This window comes from Solea solea, chromosome 9 (genome assembly GCF_958295425.1).
Source record: "Solea solea chromosome 9, fSolSol10.1, whole genome shotgun sequence".
Classification (NCBI taxonomy): Eukaryota; Metazoa; Chordata; class Actinopteri; order Pleuronectiformes; family Soleidae; genus Solea; species Solea solea.
In genome coordinates, this window is record NC_081142.1 from 6,731,374 (window position 1) to 6,749,021 (window position 17,648).

A 17,648-nucleotide genomic window follows, 5' to 3' on the forward strand; every position below is an offset into this window, starting at 1 on the left:
CAGGGTGTTGGAGGACTAGAGAAATGATGAGGCAACAATCCTGCGGTTCAGACATCAGTATTTACTTTACATTATTCATAACATTTTGTGTTTCTTTAATAATTTTCATGAATACCTCTAAGTGGGACAAAAAAGTGCAAATAATACCAAACGTTTTTTGTGACATATAACACTGCGTACACTACACTATTGTGCACGGCCAAAGTTAGAAACAAAATAACAAAAGTGACTCAGCCGTGGGGGTTCTCTCTCTGACCGAAGCTCAGGTAACGCCTTTGATTGAACATACAGTACATACTTACAGACATGTACAGATCATTAGTGAGTGGCAGGACATGAGAATAATGCTGGAGGTCTTTTTTTTTTGTAATCATATAGGCCATTTTTACATCATGTAAGGTCATATCACATTTACAAGGAAGTGGTGGCATCAAGCCTACAAACAGGAGTGTCACAGGAGGACAGCTACAAGAATCATATGTTACAGCAAGCAGGTGTTGTGTCTTATGTCCATTAGCTAAGCAAACAAATCCAAGGTACTGCATGATGACACGGCTGTGAGGGAAGTGTGCAACTCACTAAAAATGCCCAGTAACACTTGTGGTCTTCAGTGCTGTGTTTAGGTGCACCCACCATGTGATTATGACATTTTGTTCACTCTATAATGGCCTAAAATTTGTACAATAGCTTCTTCGACGGCGGTCACAGTAATCACGGACACAGTGAGAATTGTTAACGCTTAGGTTCCCAGTACGAGTAAAAAAAAAAAAAAGAAGAAAGAAAGAAGGCTTTCTTTGTACATGACAAACAGGCTCAGGCTTTACATACATATTACCAACAAGTGTCTGTAACACTTCATCAGCTTCCCACAAGCAAGATCATGTTGAGTTGTTACTATTATTATTACTGGTAGCCCTTAAAACACGATTCCTACAGTTTCCCTCTGTAGATTAAACACCGTCGTGTGTGAGAGCTCCATCTCTCTTGTGTTTAGTGCATGATGTATTTACAACCACGGTGACACAGTTGCCTACAAAAATAAAAAAAAATAAAAAGAAATTGGAGTTGGCTATCGCAACAGCCAGTCATGGTTGTATACAATATGCGCATGCTCGCAACAGCTGTTTAAATATATCTGTGCAGAAGCACTGGATTATTTCAATGTGAAGCGCACTTGAGCATCATGGGAGTACCAGCCAGTTTGTGTGTGGTGAACAGGTGACGGAGGGCTTTTACTTCAGGTCAGGTATGTTTTGGTGGTGATAGAAGTAATCTGGAGAGGAGAGGAGAAGTCAATGCTGACTCTCCCGGTGCTTCATTGTCCGTCTGTGGACATCGTACAGTCTCGATCCAGGCAAGAGCCCAGTGTGAAGCTTGGTCACGGTGTTATTTAATGATCTGAGGACAATCACTCCAGGCTTTGGCCTTTCTTTTGGCCAGAGCCAGCCAGGCAGGCTCTGTGGACACCTGCCCGGAGTCGCTGGAGGGGAAGCGCTTTGACACCTCCTTGACAGCAGGTGGCGATGGTGTAGAGTCTGCAATCTCAACTGTAATAACAACGCACAGACGAAAGCTGTCACAAATAATGGCAATTCTAAAAGTCTCAATTTTCTCAATATTTCAGTTAATTCTTTCAAATTTGGCACAAACATTTGGTGGTTAGAGGTCAAGGTCACTGTTCGCAATTTTATAAAAAAAACCAAATTACTTTGCGAAAGTGATATCTTAAGAATGTCATGAGAGAATCACTTTAAATATGGAACAAATGTTAACTTTGCTTTGTGGGACAGTTGCTTATAGATTTATTGTAAGACCCCCTGACACTGTGAGACCCATGTCACTGACCAGATGCTCTAGATCAGTGATAGTTGTTGGAATATATGTAGAGCTACTTACCAGTGACAGAGCTGGGCAAAGTGTTGGCTTTTTTCAGTTGTTCTTTGCGCTCCAGTCGTCCCAGGAGGCTGTCGGGTCTCTTGGGCTCCTCTGGTGTCTGAGGTTTGGAGGGACTGATGCTTCCACTGCCTTTGCTCTCTGTGGGACTCACCAGTGTGACCTGCAAAAAGGGGTTTGTGATTCTTTTACAGGAAGGAAGAAACATTTGGGAGATGAGAAGAATAAGATCTTAGAAAAAGGGCGAAGATCTAATCACACATACGCTGTCTCTCGTTTGTTTTTCGGCCAGCTTGGCCTCTCTTTGACAACGACGATCATCTCGATTCTGCTGCTGCTCCCTGAAGCCCTTCTGCTTCTGCAAAGCCAGGGTGATCCATAAGGGTCCAGACTCCTTATCGTGGACCTTTGCACTGTCCAGTGAGTGTCTGCTCTGTAGGGATGGTTTATCTGCAGAGGAACGACAAAAATAAGGTTTCCAGTTTCCAACTTCTCCATGATGTACTCCGGGATTTACAGAAGAAGACAGTTTTCATAAACTGAAGGAAAGGTTCACATATTTCAAGCCTATATTAATATTCTGCTGTTTAGACGGGGAATTGAGAAATCCCTTAATGATGCTTCTTCAAGAGAAATTATGAGAGTTGAAATCCTCAGCATTTATTTTATGACACTGAAGCTAATATGAGAACAGCAACATCGAGAGTTACAGCCACAGAGTCAGGGTGAAAATGCCTCTTTAATTGCTGCACTGGATGAAGTTAAAAAAGAAGAACTTTCCAAAATAAAAAGTCTAAAGCTGACAAATTTAAGATTCATACTCATACATCATGTTAAGAATAAGTCAGTATGAATAAAAATGTAAAAATATTTGGAACTAACTTTTGGTTACATCTCAAAGTAAATGTTGCTCCAAGAACTAAGTTTGGCCGGAGGTTTATTATTCTGTGTGGAAGTCTCTGTAGATGTAGATGTTGGATTTGCCCACCATCTTAAAGCTGTACTTTAGAGCAATGGTTCTCAAACATTTTATACCAGGTATTTGTACCACCTGAGAAAACATTGATCTCTCCAAGTAACACCAATATCGCCAACGTTAAAATACAGTGGTGTAAATAGGCCGAGCAAAGTCAGCTATGAACTTTTCACAGGAGGCAGATTTATTCCCATCATCCTCCTCTTCCTCACATATACTTCACATGCTGGTATAGTGAAATTTTGGCATTTGTTTAATTGTCTCTGCACACCAGTCAAAATTCACATACCCTGGCCACAGTTTGAGAACCGCAGGTTTAGAGCATACATTCTAATTAACATTAACTGCACTTTCCCTGGAGAAAGTCACACTGACCTTTCTTGATGAGCTCTGTCTTTCTGTCCACCTTCTCTCTCCAGGGAATGTTAATGGAGGGGAAGAATGACCTCTTCTCCTTCGGCTCCTCTCCTTCTCCTTGGATCTGGACTTGGCTGGTCTGGTGCAGGTGGGCTACTGCTGAAGTTTCCTCGCTCCGGCGCGTCTGCTCCTGGCTGGATGAATCTCCACACCCTGTTCTCTGGACCACGGCATCACTGGACGGCCCATGAGCTACTTTAGGAAGCGGAGATGGAGGAGGTGTTGGGACTGATCCCGCAGGTTTGGGTGACGCGGTGGGTCGTCGGTAGAGCGGTGGTTTTGAAACCACTTTCTCAACTTCGCTGTGCAAGGTGGGGCTTGGAGACTTTCCCAGTTTAGCCCGAGGGCCACCAGGAGAGGCAGATGCATGCAAGTACTTGCCGACTGCACCTACTTTCTGTGGTGAACCAGGACTTGATTTGTCAGAGAAGACGGAGGAAGTAGAGGAAGTATCAAAGTCTGGATCAACGGGGGTGAGAGGTGAAGGGACGCCATCAAAGCTGTCCCCGTCACTGTAGCGTTTCTTCCTTTTCTCAGTGGACTGTTCACTGTGAAAACGCAGAGAGTAGTTAGTCCTCCTTAGTTTTATGCCAAAAGGTGAGGGCGTATCCTCACCATCTGGGCCCGGCACCTCTCCATCCTCTCTACTTTCTGATGCCTCTGATGTCACATTCTGAGCTCTGCTCTTCAGTTCTGCCCCATCAAATTTGGCTCCGGGGCTTGGTACCAAAAAGGAGGGGAGGTCTTTGGCAAACATACATTCCTCTGACCCTCTCTCTACAATGCGAACAGTTTTACTTGTCCTGTTCTGAGGTTTAGTGGTAGCAGCAGTCGGTGAGACTGCAGTAAGGCTGTCAGATGGAGTAGTCTCCTCTCCCACTTCCTTCCCGTCTGCTGCTGCGCTGAACACCTCAGAATTCCTGTTTGAATCCCCAAACTTCTTCTTCGCAGGAGTGATGGAGAACTTGGCGCTGGCCGACATGGTCTTCCTGAGGTTTGTGTGGGAGAACGCAGGCTGGTCTTCGCTGCTTGGCTGAGGCTGCTTTTTGTTTACATCTTGGTTATCATCATACTTCCCGTCTTCTACCCCCTTGAATATCTTTGATCGGATACTTGCCCATTCTGCCAGGACAGCTGCACTGGACTTATCTGTGGAGAGCACAGCCTCAGTGAGGGATTTGGTTTTGCCAGACTTGCGGTCTGGTGAAGTTTTGCTCTTGAGTGGCGGTGTTCCCTGGGCCTTCCTGTCGTCTCCCAGACCCAGCAGAGACTTACAAGCACTGTCTTTGATCTGGTCTAAATTGACAGCTGTCCCACAGAGCTGGGCACCTGTCACTAAGATGGCTGTGTGGGGGACATATGGTGATGCTGGCAGGTTTGGGGCGTCAGTTCCTTCAGGGGAAGAAGCCTTAACTCCCTCTCTTTGTTCAGGTGAAGCACCTGTCTGGTGGCTGGAAGCTGGTGTAACAGGCGTAAGGTTGACCTTCTGGAACAAAATCTGGTTTTCTCCAGAAGAAACCTTGAAAGAGAAAGGCCTCTGTCTTTCCTCCATCTCCCTCCAGCGCAGCTCCTCTGCTCTCCTCTTCCTCTCCATTGGATCTGAACCTCCATCAGCCTCCTCTAATAATCTCCTCTGCTCTTCCTCCTCCTTTCTCCTCCTCTCCTCTGCTTCCATTTTTTTCTTTTGCTCAATCTCTTCCTCTTTCCTCTTTCTTTCCTCCTCTTCTTCTTTCAGCTTCCTCTTCCTTTCAGCCTGTTCTTCCTCCTCTCGTTTGCTCCTTTCCTCATCCTCTTTCCTCCTCTGCTCTTCCAGGTGCCTTCTCTCCTCCTCCTCACGTTGTAGACGTTCCTCTTCTTCCCGCATCCTCCTTGCCTCTTCCTCCCTCTGCATTCTCTCTTGCTCCTCCCTCTGCCTCCTCTCTTCCTCTAGTCTAATCCTCCTCTCCTCCTCCTCCTCTCTCTTCTTTCTCTCTGCCTCCTCTCGAATCAGTCTCTCTTCCTCCTCCTTCTGTTGGCGACACCTCTCCTTTTCCTCCTCCAGTTCGCGCAGCCTCATCTCCTCTGCCCTTTTCCTCCTCTCGTCATCCTCCTCTCTGAGCCTCTGCTCTTCCAGCTCCTTCCTCCTCTTTGCCTCCTGTCTTTCCTCCTCATGGAGGCGCTGCTTCTTGAAGCTTAGTAAGGAGTCAACAGATGCCCTGCGCTGGTCATCACCGGAGACCCCAGCTGTCTCAAGGTCCTCTTGGACCATGCCAGGGATGGAGACCTCTTGTAGGTCCTAGGAATTGTGGAAACATGAAACATTCGTTTAAAAACAATGAAGAATTGAGTTGATGAAAAACATGCCAAGACCCATTTGTTGTGTCTCATATGTTGACCGTAGCACTGACTCACCTGCGTGAATCGTCTATGTTTGCGGGAAATTCTCTGGTTTTTTGGTTTGACAGAGAGTTTATGCTTGGCAGCTGCATTGTCCAAGCGAGGAGCGGACTGTGGGACAGAGTCCAGATTGATGGACTCAATCGTACCAGTGGGCGGAAGAACTCGTTTGGATCTTGGGGACTTCACTGGGGTGCTGTGAGTGTGGGTTCCTTGCGCCTGCTTTGAGTCAAGGTCAAAGGTATTTATATTACACATTTAAAAACAACCCCTGTCCCCCCAAAAGTGCTTTGCATGCGTTTTTAAAGGCTATTTATTAAAACTGAAGCACATCTGATCTACGTTCATACCTTAAATGAGGACATTATTAATTTAACATTTTGTTCATACAAAATCAATGCAGGATTTTTGCATTCCAGACACTGAACTATAAATCACTTCTGTCTAACATCACAGTTGCATCATTTAAGGTTATTTATCACACCGCGTGTAGTTCCCTGCCACTAAAGGCTTCACATGTAAAAACACCAAAATGTACTGATTTTGATGATGAGTCATTACCTGTGGTTCTGTTTTTGGCGGTTCCGCTTCTACCTGGGCCAGCACCTTCAGGGGGCTCCTGGGAACCTCTTCCTCATCTGAACTTCCCTCATCTCCCTCACTCCTCCTCAGTGAAGGCGGCCTCTGGCCAAACTTTATACCTTGTGCTATCTGCTTCTGTGTGATCAACAAAGAGTCAAATATTAACAACGCACAAAGAGTATAACCGATCGGTAAAACTTAGCGAACACCTCTACAGGGCCCACCTGCAGATTCCGTACTTTATCCGAGACGTTTTCCTGTGACATGCTGCAATCCAGAATGGGCTCCGTTGCCGGCTCTTCTGGAATAAAGATGCTGTCGTGGGAGAGAGCACGAGATCCGATGGGATTCAACTCCCTGCAGAAGAAAATAGAATGTCTTTAGTGTTGCAGCGTGTCAACACTGTCAGTCAGTCATTAAATTATCATGAGCAGTCGGCGATCATTTTTGCACAAAGAAATGAACGTCCTCTTCATATACCGGTGTGGGCATATAAAAAAAAACTCTTTTCATAAACTATTTGAGCAGAGCCTCACCTTGCAGACTTTGGTTTAACACTTTAATCAAAATGGAAAACATATGATAAGACAGAGCTGCTTCTTGACCTTCACTGGCTGAACGTCATTGGCAACTGGCAGGACAGGTCTAGGTTTGAATGAATCAGCAGCAATATAACTCAGTAAAGTTCACTTTCATACTGACCTCAGATTTTGATTGGACTCCTCATCGTCAGATACTACGCCATTGCACACTTCGCCTGTAGAAACACTTGTCTTCAGCTCTGTTCCATCAAAGCCCCCTTTCGCCTGTCGCTCCTTCTTCTTCCTCCCAAACAGTCGTTTGAAGGGCTGGAACTTTCCCTGCCGTCTTCTTTCTGTAGGAGAATCAGAAAATAGGTGATAACTAGAGCTGCAAGATCATCAAATGTTATATCTCGCTTTTATGTCACCTTTGAGCTAGAGCGGTGGGTGTGTTTTTGAGTGTGTGTGTGTGTGTGTGTGTGTGTAAATATGAAACTGATTGAATTATGGGAAAAATAGCAGACTGAATGAGAAGAAAACCTCGGCTCTTTGCTTCATACTTACTTGTATTTAAAGGGGAAAAAAAAACATGCACACAAACAGAGCATCCACCACCATAGAAAGCTTTCGCAAAGATCAAATCTGTAAATTAGTGACTAGAAACTGGCAAACACAACTCGAGATACGAGAGCACATAAGACACATAAATCCACGCGGCTTCAAGCGTTCATCACAAACTCTTATCATTCATTTTACAAACACTTAACAATCATTGCTATCTAATAACACATTTATAGGCTAATTATGTTGGAAGAGCCCTAACTCCATCAGTCACTGAGAAAGTCGTTGTAACTGTAAACTATAATATGCAACATTATATTTATGTTGCATATTATAGTTGCTGCCGGGAACACGAGGGCTGGTTCATGACGAAGCAAAGAACCAAAGTTAAGTAATTAACTTTGGACTTTTGCTTGATCATTTTACTTTCGTTGTTAGTGCCAGGAAGTTACACAATCCAACTCCCATAAACGACTTGTGTAAAAAGTCATTAGTCATACAGAGTGTTTCTTCTCAATAGCCCTGTCTTCTACAGAATTCTATTTTTTTTGTTTTTCGTCTGTGTTACCAGTTGTGTGTCTGACGTGTGTGTGTGTGTGTGTGTGTGCACGTGTGGACATCCACTGGATAAACTCAGTGGGTGAGGTTACAGAGCTACAAAGCTACTCTACACCACTGAGCAGACAGGCGTGCTCGGGGCTCTGCCAGTATCGCTTTCAGAGCTATAAGTAGCAACTGGTTTGGGATTTCACTAACATAGAGGCATCACGGGGAATGATACAGTAAACTCATTTCCACAGTTAGATCCATGACCCTGGTGTGTCCCTTCTCATTTTCTTGTAAAGATACATTTAAATAATGTGAATGAAATTACACTTACTAGCCATTTTATGAGGTATAAGACATCTAATAAATTGACAGGGGTGGCACCCAAAAGCCCATCACATGCATGTTCAGAGGTGGTCTGAACAAAGGTTAACTGTTGTCTTTCTGTCATCTTGAACCAGTCTGGTCAGTCTCCTCTGACCGCTTCAACAGGGAATTCTCACCCAGAGAACTGACGGCTCACTGGACATTTTCTTTTATTCTAAGTATTCTCTGTAAACTCTAGAGACGGTCGTGTGTGAAAATCCCAGTACATCAGCATTTTCTGAAATACTCAACCATATTGCATTAAAAGTCACTTAAATCACCTCCCTTTCTTATTCTGATGCACACCTTAAGTACACACCTAAATACACGGAATTGCTGCCATGTAATTGGCCGATTAGTGATTTGTGTTGACTAGCACAGATGAGTACAGTGAGTGTACTGTACATATACATATGTATGTAGTCATTTTTTACAGTTGGGGAGATGAAACTGGAAAAGAAAACTACATTTTAAATCATGTCAACATCATTCATTAATCCATGCATCTCTGACAGTTTTCTACTTGCTCACTGGCTCATCATCTGTGAATCTGAACACCTGTGAAGCCGATGATGCACTCAGTACTCTGTCAGACCCACTGTGAGTGCAGTGAGTGATATTATGGTGCGACATTGTTGTTCTTTTTCCCCGCAGCATGCTCTCCCAGCATCAGAGTCCACTGCATCTACTCTGGTAAAAAAAAAAGGCCATAATGCACCAAAATGGGAATGCTCCCAAAAAAAAAGGGACATTTTCTCCTGCAGTGTGGCATCTCAACACTATTCTTCAGAGCAACCACTGCTATAGGGTTAAAGCCAACTTTCTGTGTGCGTGTAGAGGAGCGTGTTTTTCGGCCTTTGAACCCCTGCTGTTTTTTCACTCCATTGATGTGAACTGGGAATATTTCACATCTGGAGAGGGTAAATGAACTTGCTTGCAGCCCAGACAACCACTAAAAGGCTGGCAAACACTAAGTACTTTTCCATTCTATATATCTGAGGCAACATACACAGTCAGCAAAGCAAAGATCCAGGTGTAGTATGATAGAAATCTGAGGATCTTCTATGTCTATATTCTATGTTTGACATTTGGGGATATACAAATATGTGCTTGGTTAAAGGATGCCACCCTCATGTCTGTCTATTCTGTATGAAGCTGCAGGCTTTAGCTTCTTAGTTTAGTTTAGCAAATGCCTTTTGACAACAAGGCTGGCTCTGTTAGAAGGTTTCAAATATAAACGGATTAACACTCCACATTATTATAGTTAACAGGTCCCAGCTTAGTTCAAACAATATAAAAAGGAAATGACAAATTAGCATCTAATTAAGTGTTATATAAAACCCACTAACCTGAGTTACACACCTTCCAAACGACTCATTGTTAAGCGAAGACTGTAGTTTACCCAGTACACGCCAGTGTAAAATTCCATGCACATTTAACTGTAACTGTGAAGTATCTGTGAAGGTCGTGAACGAGCTGAACGTTCAGGGAGGGATGAAGGTTCCAGTTTAAGTGAATGTTGTGAAGTTTGAAGGAAGTTTCTACACTGAAGTAGGTGGGACCAGTCAGTAGTAGAAAATCAGTGCGTCTGGGGTTCTTTTCAAGTCATTTGAATGAGAAATTGTCTTTTAAAATAGTTCATTTTTTTTAAGAGACTATGAAATGAAATTGTGTGTTTTTGAAAAAAAAATCTTCAATTTATTTTAAGAAGGGGAAACAAATGCAAAAAATGATAACTATTACAATTAGGAAAAAATAAAGCAATAATGTTTTGTAGTATGTGGAAAGAGTTAACGGACAAATAGGGTTGTAAAAATCAGAAAAAAGTAGAGAAATGGACACTGCAGAACAACATACAGTGGGACTGTTTGCAGCAATCCCACATACTATTAGATACCAACAAGACTGTGACCTCAAACCTCTTCAAAGCAAACAAAGTGGGTGATCTAAGAAGCCACACAAATGGACACAGCACACCACAAGCATCAGTAAGAGTTTCTGTAAATCTCTTCTACAAAGTCAAACCATCAGCACACCATGCAATTCTTAAAGAGACAGGGAAAACAATTAAGTCGAGATCATGTCATCCTCATGACGGGGATTGCTTGATCTGTTTTAGTACACTGCCTCTTTAAGATGTGGCTAAAAGCCCTCATTTTTTTCCTATTTACCTGGGCCTCTGGATTCGGTTACCTCTAAAAGCATGTCACGCTTTGTTTCCACAGCGTCTGTTGCCATGATCACTGCACACCTCGGCTGTTGTGAGAGAAGAGGGAAGTGAACATAGTGGCTGCTATTACGGAGAAAGTATGAGCATTTAATTGGGGGGAAGAGAGGTGATCAGCTCGTCTGAGGAATGATAAAGTCTCTGGCGTCTGAGGGCTGCTCTGTTGTGAGTTGGATGTGCAGAAATCATAGACCTAAAAATACACAGCACAATTAAAAAAGGCTCTTAAAGGAGCTGAGTTGAACATGTTCATGCCTCAGCGGACGGCCCTTTATTCTGTGCAATGATTAGAGATCAGCAGAAACCACACAGACCTCCCTTTGCATCTCATACGCTAACAGGAACAAACAAACCACAGACGACTTCCACCTGTCTGCAGCACACTGCCTGAGCCAGAGGTTTTCTGATGTACTGTGGAAGTGTGTGTGTGTGTTGTGTGCAAGAACCACAAGCGCCCATGCCGATAGTGTGGAGTGGAGTGTTAGAGAGCTGGAGCGAAGCCCACTGTCTCCAGTGGGATCAACATGCTGTGGGCTACAGGGCTTCCTTCCTGTGTTGGATCAACTCTTTGAGAAATGTCTTCTCCCAAAAGGCTCTTTGTCCCGTCTGATTCCAGCGGCTCAGAGCAAGGAGCAAACAAGCATGTCTGATAGTCGCGGGGTGTGTGAACACAGAGAGAGTGTGTGTGTGGAGTGACTGTATGCGATTGTGTCTGCTGGTGTAAAGAGAGTTATTATGGACTTTCCTTTTTTCTTTGTTTGTGTGTTTGGCTGCTAGTCCTAATGCATCAGCAAAGGTCTGTGTTTACTGGAAATATTGGATACTGCGGCAGAGGACAGACTTTGGGAGCAGACAGAGATGAAATGAGAGAAGCACAAGGAGCAGCCATGTGCTCTACAGAAGCAGAAAAGTGCCTTTGACACTGATACAGGTGCATCGATGGAAGGCAGTGGTATATTAGTCAGTGCTCTTGGAACGACCCGGGCGGCTCAACATCATTCGACGGTGATACAGCTCTGCACCAGAACAGCTAAGACAGCAACCAGAGTCCTCATGAGCAGCAAGGCTTCATGACCTTACAGCACAAGAAGCTTGCTGAGGAAGCAGACAGACGGACACGATTGAGCCGTGTAACAGTTTACCTATTTCAGCTGCACAGCTTGAGACGGCTGTGCACCACTGCAGTAAAACCTTAGGGAACATCGATCTGCCCTTTTGCACAAAGCTTGTTTTACCCAGATGAACGACGCTGCTGCCTCCGCTGTGGCTTTTGGGGGAAAAGAGTGGAATAGATACAGAACAGAGAAGGTTTGGGTTTGTTAGTGCAGGTGCACTTGGAGTGAGGGACATGATGGAGGGATGTGAGTGTGGCATGGAGGACGACATGGTAAAGGGTGGATGAGGAAGCATTTGCAGACTGAAGAGCATAATCTATCTACATTACAAATTGTAATGTAAGGCTTTCATCGACATCCAACTCCATGTGCAATCGCATTCTATACCATTCTCTAAAGTGTGAGCAACCGGGTTTCTATGGCAACATAGTCTACTCGCAGGAGTCAGAGAGAGAGATGACACGCACAGAGCTCAACAAATCATTGTGAACACAAACAGACGCCTGCACATGTGGTATAACAGAAGGCAGAAAGTGCACAAGAATGATAGAGGGAGTATCCATGTGTCCACAGCACAAAATACAAGCATAAAGGGCTGGGTAATAATAAATGTGAACAAATAAATACACGAGCTGCATGATGATTAATCAATATCAACTTAGTCAGCCAAAAAAAAGTTTTCTCATCAGATCCATCCATGAATCCACATCTCAGACCTGATGTTAATCTAATGGTACAATCGGATCACAACATTTCTGAGCAGTGTTTACACAGCTGTTAATAGACTTTTAGACATCCATCCTCTCCTGCTTTATCCTCCACATGAGGGTCACGGGGGAAACTGTGCCAATCTACCTCAATGTTCATTGACAACATGGTCAATATTCCTGGAAGTCGTCTAACGATAGGTTGCCACACAACATTAGACGTCAGGGACACACGTTCAGTCGCGTAGCTTAGCATCATGTGGTGTTTCTACACTTTAATCGTCTTCTACGACATCCTATCACATCATATCTGTGGTTTGATCAGCAAAGCACGTGTATTACACCAAACTGTGACAACAGTTGCATCAGACTTGATGAGAGCTCGGCGACTGTGCTTTATAAAGATTAAAGGTTATTTTTACAGCCTCTGTGAGGGTGTACTTACACACATCAGTGCTCTCAGTGCTAACATCAACATGCTAAGATGCCCATGTTTATCAGTGTTTCCTGTGATTAAATTTTAACATCTTTGGTAGAACTTTTTACAATATTACTAAAAAAGTCTTAAAGTATGACATTGACTGCACTTAAGTATTTTTCTGATATTAAATGTACATAAGTTTTAGAAGTAAACATATCAAAAAAAGTGAGGAGTTAGGATTGAGCCATGGTTGCTCAGTGGTAGGGAGAGTTGTCTTTCAACTGGAAGGTTGTGGCGTCAATTCCTTGCCCTGCTAATTTATATGTGTCCTTATGATGCAGTGTGTGAATGGGTGAATGTCAAAACTGTAGTGTAAAGCAGCTCATCGAGACTCTTTTTCTACGAGTAACAAAGATAGTTAGAGGAAATGTAGTGCAGTAAAAATTGCTAACAAAGTATATGTGAATTTTGTGCTTAAGTACAGTAATTAAGTATTTGTATTTTGTTATATTACAACACTGAAACTGACAGTAAAGGTAAAATGGTGATGCCTCAAAGGACAAGTCAAAGAACCACCTACATCAACATGGATACATCTTCTGCATGTTCATAATTTAACATATTTCAATTCATAATTCTAACAACCAATAAACTCTTCTTCTTCTTCTTCCGGCTTCTCCCTTTAAGGGGTCGCCACAGCGGATCATCTGCCTCCGTCTTGTCCTATCCTCTGCGTCCTGTTACACTAACTGTCCTCACGTCTTCCTTCATAACATCCATGAACCTTCTCTGTGGTCTTCCCTCTTTTCCTCCTGCCTGTCAGCTCCATCTTCATCATCCTTTGTCCACTATAATCACTATCCCTCCTCTGCGTGTGACCAAACCATCGCAACCTTTCCTCTCTTACCAAAAAAAACCCACTCTAATATAGTATACGAATATAGTGCTCAGTTGTTTTTCTCTTTTCATACAATATGACATCTGATGTTCTTGGCATTCGTCTGCACATCACGTCCACAGGGTGCATGTGGAAAAACATGTTTTGCACGATGACACGCATCGTGGATCACATGACCGCGGTCGTATTCTCTTCACTAGCCAGCAGATAACTAGCAGAGCTTGTGAGTAAACAAACATCCAAAGGCCTACTGCTCCTGCCTCAGCGTCTCTCACACAAACACTGTAGTTTCGGATGTGTTCACATGACATTTCACAAAATGACAGAATTACAGTGACGCTGCTACACTGCACAAAACATGCATGTACAACATGAGCTGCTCAGTTTTGCACAGTGAGAACACTGAAAGTATGCAGACTATACAAAATAAACCTACAAATGTATACAACACCTACAGCTTTCAGTATAAGAATGTCTTCTTACCGTGCAGCACTTGTTCTGTGTGTCTTTGAATGTGCGGCTGTTCCACCTGCCTGCTGTCACTGTGGATCTAGGGCATTACCTGGAGTCAGGTGTCAGATGCAGTGAGGGTGAGTGAGCGTGAGTGTGTGTGAGTGTGTGTGTGTGTGTGTATGTGTGTGTGTGCATAGGGTAGAATGGCAGAGTAAACATTTCATTTTGATTGAAATTTGACTGAACGTCTTGAAGGCACAGTCACATGCTCTGGGCTGACAAAAGTCAAACCAGTGCGTGCTCGTCTGAGTGCAGATGTGTGTTGGAGGGGAGCACATGTGGAGTCTGGTGGGAGGGGGGTGTGTCAGCGGGCATGGGGGTAGTGTGAGCGCCGAGTGAGGAGAGATGGGCGTTCTCCTGTGTGCGTTAGTGCTGCTGTGCCGAGAGGCACAAAGTGACACTTTGTTTCCCGGCCAGATAGCCAGTGCAGGAGAACAGAGTGGCATTCATCGTTTCAAATGGCCAATGCAAACAAAGCCTTCCATTGTCAGTAACAGTAATCATGTACGCGCATGTGTGATTATAATAACTTGTAATGTGGCACAACATAATCGCTTTATGACAATAGGTTCAATTATGTCCATTTTGTGGACCATGAATGTGGTAACCTCAATCCTAAATGATTTCATGTGTTTCTTTTTTAAATTAAATTGATGTGGAATCATAATAGCTGTATGTGTATACATATAGTATTAGTGTAAAAAGGCTAGCTCCCCCACTCTCCACTCTTGGCAGCATCACACTGCAGTCTCACAGAGATATGGAAATGATGGGGCTTTACCAACCTGGATGCTGCCTATATTATAGAGGCAGAACACTTCAAACACAGACTGCTCTCTGACTGGCTCTGTGCAGAAATAGAACCCCCCCCCTCCTTAAAGCAGCCACATGCATTCACACAGGATGAGCAGAGTCTTAATGACTACACTTTATGAGAGAAGAGGCTGGGATCGACCAACCTCAGCTACTCTCAGTGAGGAGTGAGCAGCCACCTGACATGTGGCACACCAGTCATTCTGTATTCTCATGGAAGTGGGAACCTAAAGGAAATGCTTGAATACATTGAATATATATACACACACACATATATATATATATATAAAAAAATAGAATATATATATATATATATATATATATATATATATATATATATATATATATATATATATTCTACCTACAACAGGCATCATAAGTCCTATCACCAACTGTAACTGCATGGACAGCAAAAACCTGACCAACCTTATTCTGATTATGATGCTGACCTATAGAAGAGTCCATTCATGTTCCCATTAACCTGTTAGAGCATGTCTGAATAAATCCTTGTCTAGATTGTGTCCACCACTGTGAGAACTCGGTTTTCCAGGCGAATAGTTTACATCCGCTTCAGAACACAGAACACATGCTCTCGTCTATATTTGATTTGTCCATTTGTGCTGCTGTACAGACATGGCAGATCGAGATGGCAAAACCCTTACCTAAAGCACATCTAAAAGGCTTAATCTAAGGCTACGAAAACCATTTTTTTTATTTATTCTGTTTTAGTTATCCTTTATTTAGCCAGGAAGGTCCCATTGAGATACAAAATCTCTTCTTCCAGGGAGTCAAGATGGCAGCACAGATAGTACAAATAGTTACAGAAACGAGACAATTTCAGATATAAAATTTACAACAGAATATAAAAGTTAAAAGGGGGTTATTAAAAGAGAGTAAGAGAGATATAATAAAGTAAAGTGCAGAAGTATACAGGCCGTACCAACAAAATCCTTAATCCAACCCCCTCAAAAAGGTTTTGATAAATGCAAACTTATGGGTAGTATTCAATTTCTGCCAATAAACCCATCTCTAAAATAGACACTGGACTAAAAATGTTTGGAATATATCCACGTTGCCTTTAATCTGATCATTGCCAAATATGATCATGCTCAGGTTATAGGTAATCAGAATTATTACAAGGGATTTTCTGTCTTGTCTTTGGGTTCATGTTTGGAATATGTATACATGTCAGTTTGGATGTGGAACTCAAACATTGCAGGTCTGGGTAGCACATGGTCACCTCTGAACCTCTGATGACATTAATCATCATTCAAACATGAGCTCATCCTGTTATTATTTATGGTTTCCAGGTGATACTACAACCAAAAAAAACAAAAAAACCCAGAGCAGATCACAGGCAACAGCAGCTGACTGTGATTTCATCTCCAGCATAACTGTCATCTCCTCTGTCTCACCACCACTGTGACATGAACGCAGCATTGACTTTAGGTGAATTAAAAACGAACCGTGAACATACAAATTCAGCTACTGTTCGCACATGTAGGCCCACGCCTACATCTGTCTGTCTGTGCGTGGTTTTATAGCTGACATTTCACAGAGCTGAGGATCGTCGGGAGAAAAAAAACACGGGCGTCAATAGTAAAAGATGACATCAACACACACCTAAAGGCACGGGATTGATGCATAACCGTTAACAGCGGATGAGCCGATGCTGCCGCACAGGGATTACACTGTTCATTTCAGACTAAAGGGCGAAAGGAGAACAAAGACACTGTCCTCTGCTTCTTCTCCCCTCACACATTCTCACCACAGAATGTATCATGTAGATCAGCGTTATTATGGATTTGGAAAGAAATAATACAACATTTGAGACAAACTGGCTTGTTGACATCAGGGTTTGCGCATTTCAAATCAGATCAGAGTGTCAGCCCATTTACAGAACACACACACACACACACCTGCGAAGGATGGAGCAGAAGATGCGAGCAGGTCAATGAGAAATGAGAGGTGTGACACAGTGACAAGGTCACCAGCGTCGTGGAAAATGGAAATTTAACACAACAATCATCATAAATATAATCATAAATAACGGGTGAGAGCCAGTACCTTTTTTTCCTCCGTTTAAACGCGCCTCCTCCTTAGGAACACACCAGCTCCCGCTGCTTCCACCCTTTTGTGTTGCTGATGGTGCGGGTGCCCGACGGGAAGAAACACGCACGCACAAACGAACCAACGCACAGAGCGACAGCCCCGCAGCTGCACGCGTGCGAGAGATGGATGGGGATGGAGGGATCGAGAGGGAGGGAGGGAGGGTGTGGCTGCGAGAGAATGGTGAGAGGAGGCCGAGGAGGCGGCGGAGCGGAGCGTCGAGCTCCAGTCACGGCGCGAGCACGTCGGTGTCACGCAGGCGCGTGCGTTTCGGAGGTAAGTGAGCTGAATGACGCGCACTGTGAACGTGCAGAGAACAAACAAACAAACAAACAAACAAACAAACAGATGAATAAATAAAGGAATAAATAACTGAATAAAACGTGCAGGTTCCTGAAGGTGTTAACTCAAGTGTACCTACATACAGTAGGACAGGGCTTCCCAGAGTATGGGCCGCGGCCCACTAATGGACCATGGTAGTATTGCAAGTGGGCCACAGACTGGGCTATTAACATTCTTCTGAAGGTCTGAAGAAAAAAAAGAAGAGGATATCTCAGTTATGGCTGAAATGCTAATCACAAATATTTTGATCAGTATAGAGATCATG

General features: G+C 43.5%; 1 protein-coding gene across 2 annotated transcripts; it reads right to left on the reverse strand.

Moving 5' to 3' along the window:
* Positions 1-41: 41 nt before the first annotated feature.
* cracd (capping protein inhibiting regulator of actin dynamics) lies at positions 42-17,251 on the reverse strand. Of its 2 annotated transcripts, XM_058638827.1 has the most exons (9): positions 17,000-17,251; positions 6,947-7,118; positions 6,469-6,601; positions 6,224-6,379; positions 5,678-5,884; positions 3,245-5,561; positions 2,159-2,343; positions 1,897-2,056; positions 42-1,547 (listed from the first exon to the last, which is right to left on the reverse strand). In XM_058638827.1, exons 3-9 carry the CDS (start codon positions 6,508-6,510, stop codon positions 1,387-1,389), a joined length of 3,228 nt encoding a protein of 1,075 aa, XP_058494810.1. In that variant the 5' UTR covers positions 6,511-6,601; positions 6,947-7,118; positions 17,000-17,251; the 3' UTR covers positions 42-1,386. The 2 variants fall into 2 exon arrangements, with proteins under 2 accessions (XP_058494810.1, XP_058494809.1); XM_058638826.1 differs by lacking the exon at positions 17,000-17,251 and having other exon boundaries at positions 6,484-6,601; positions 6,947-7,051.
* Between the last annotated feature and the right edge of the window lie 397 nt (positions 17,252-17,648).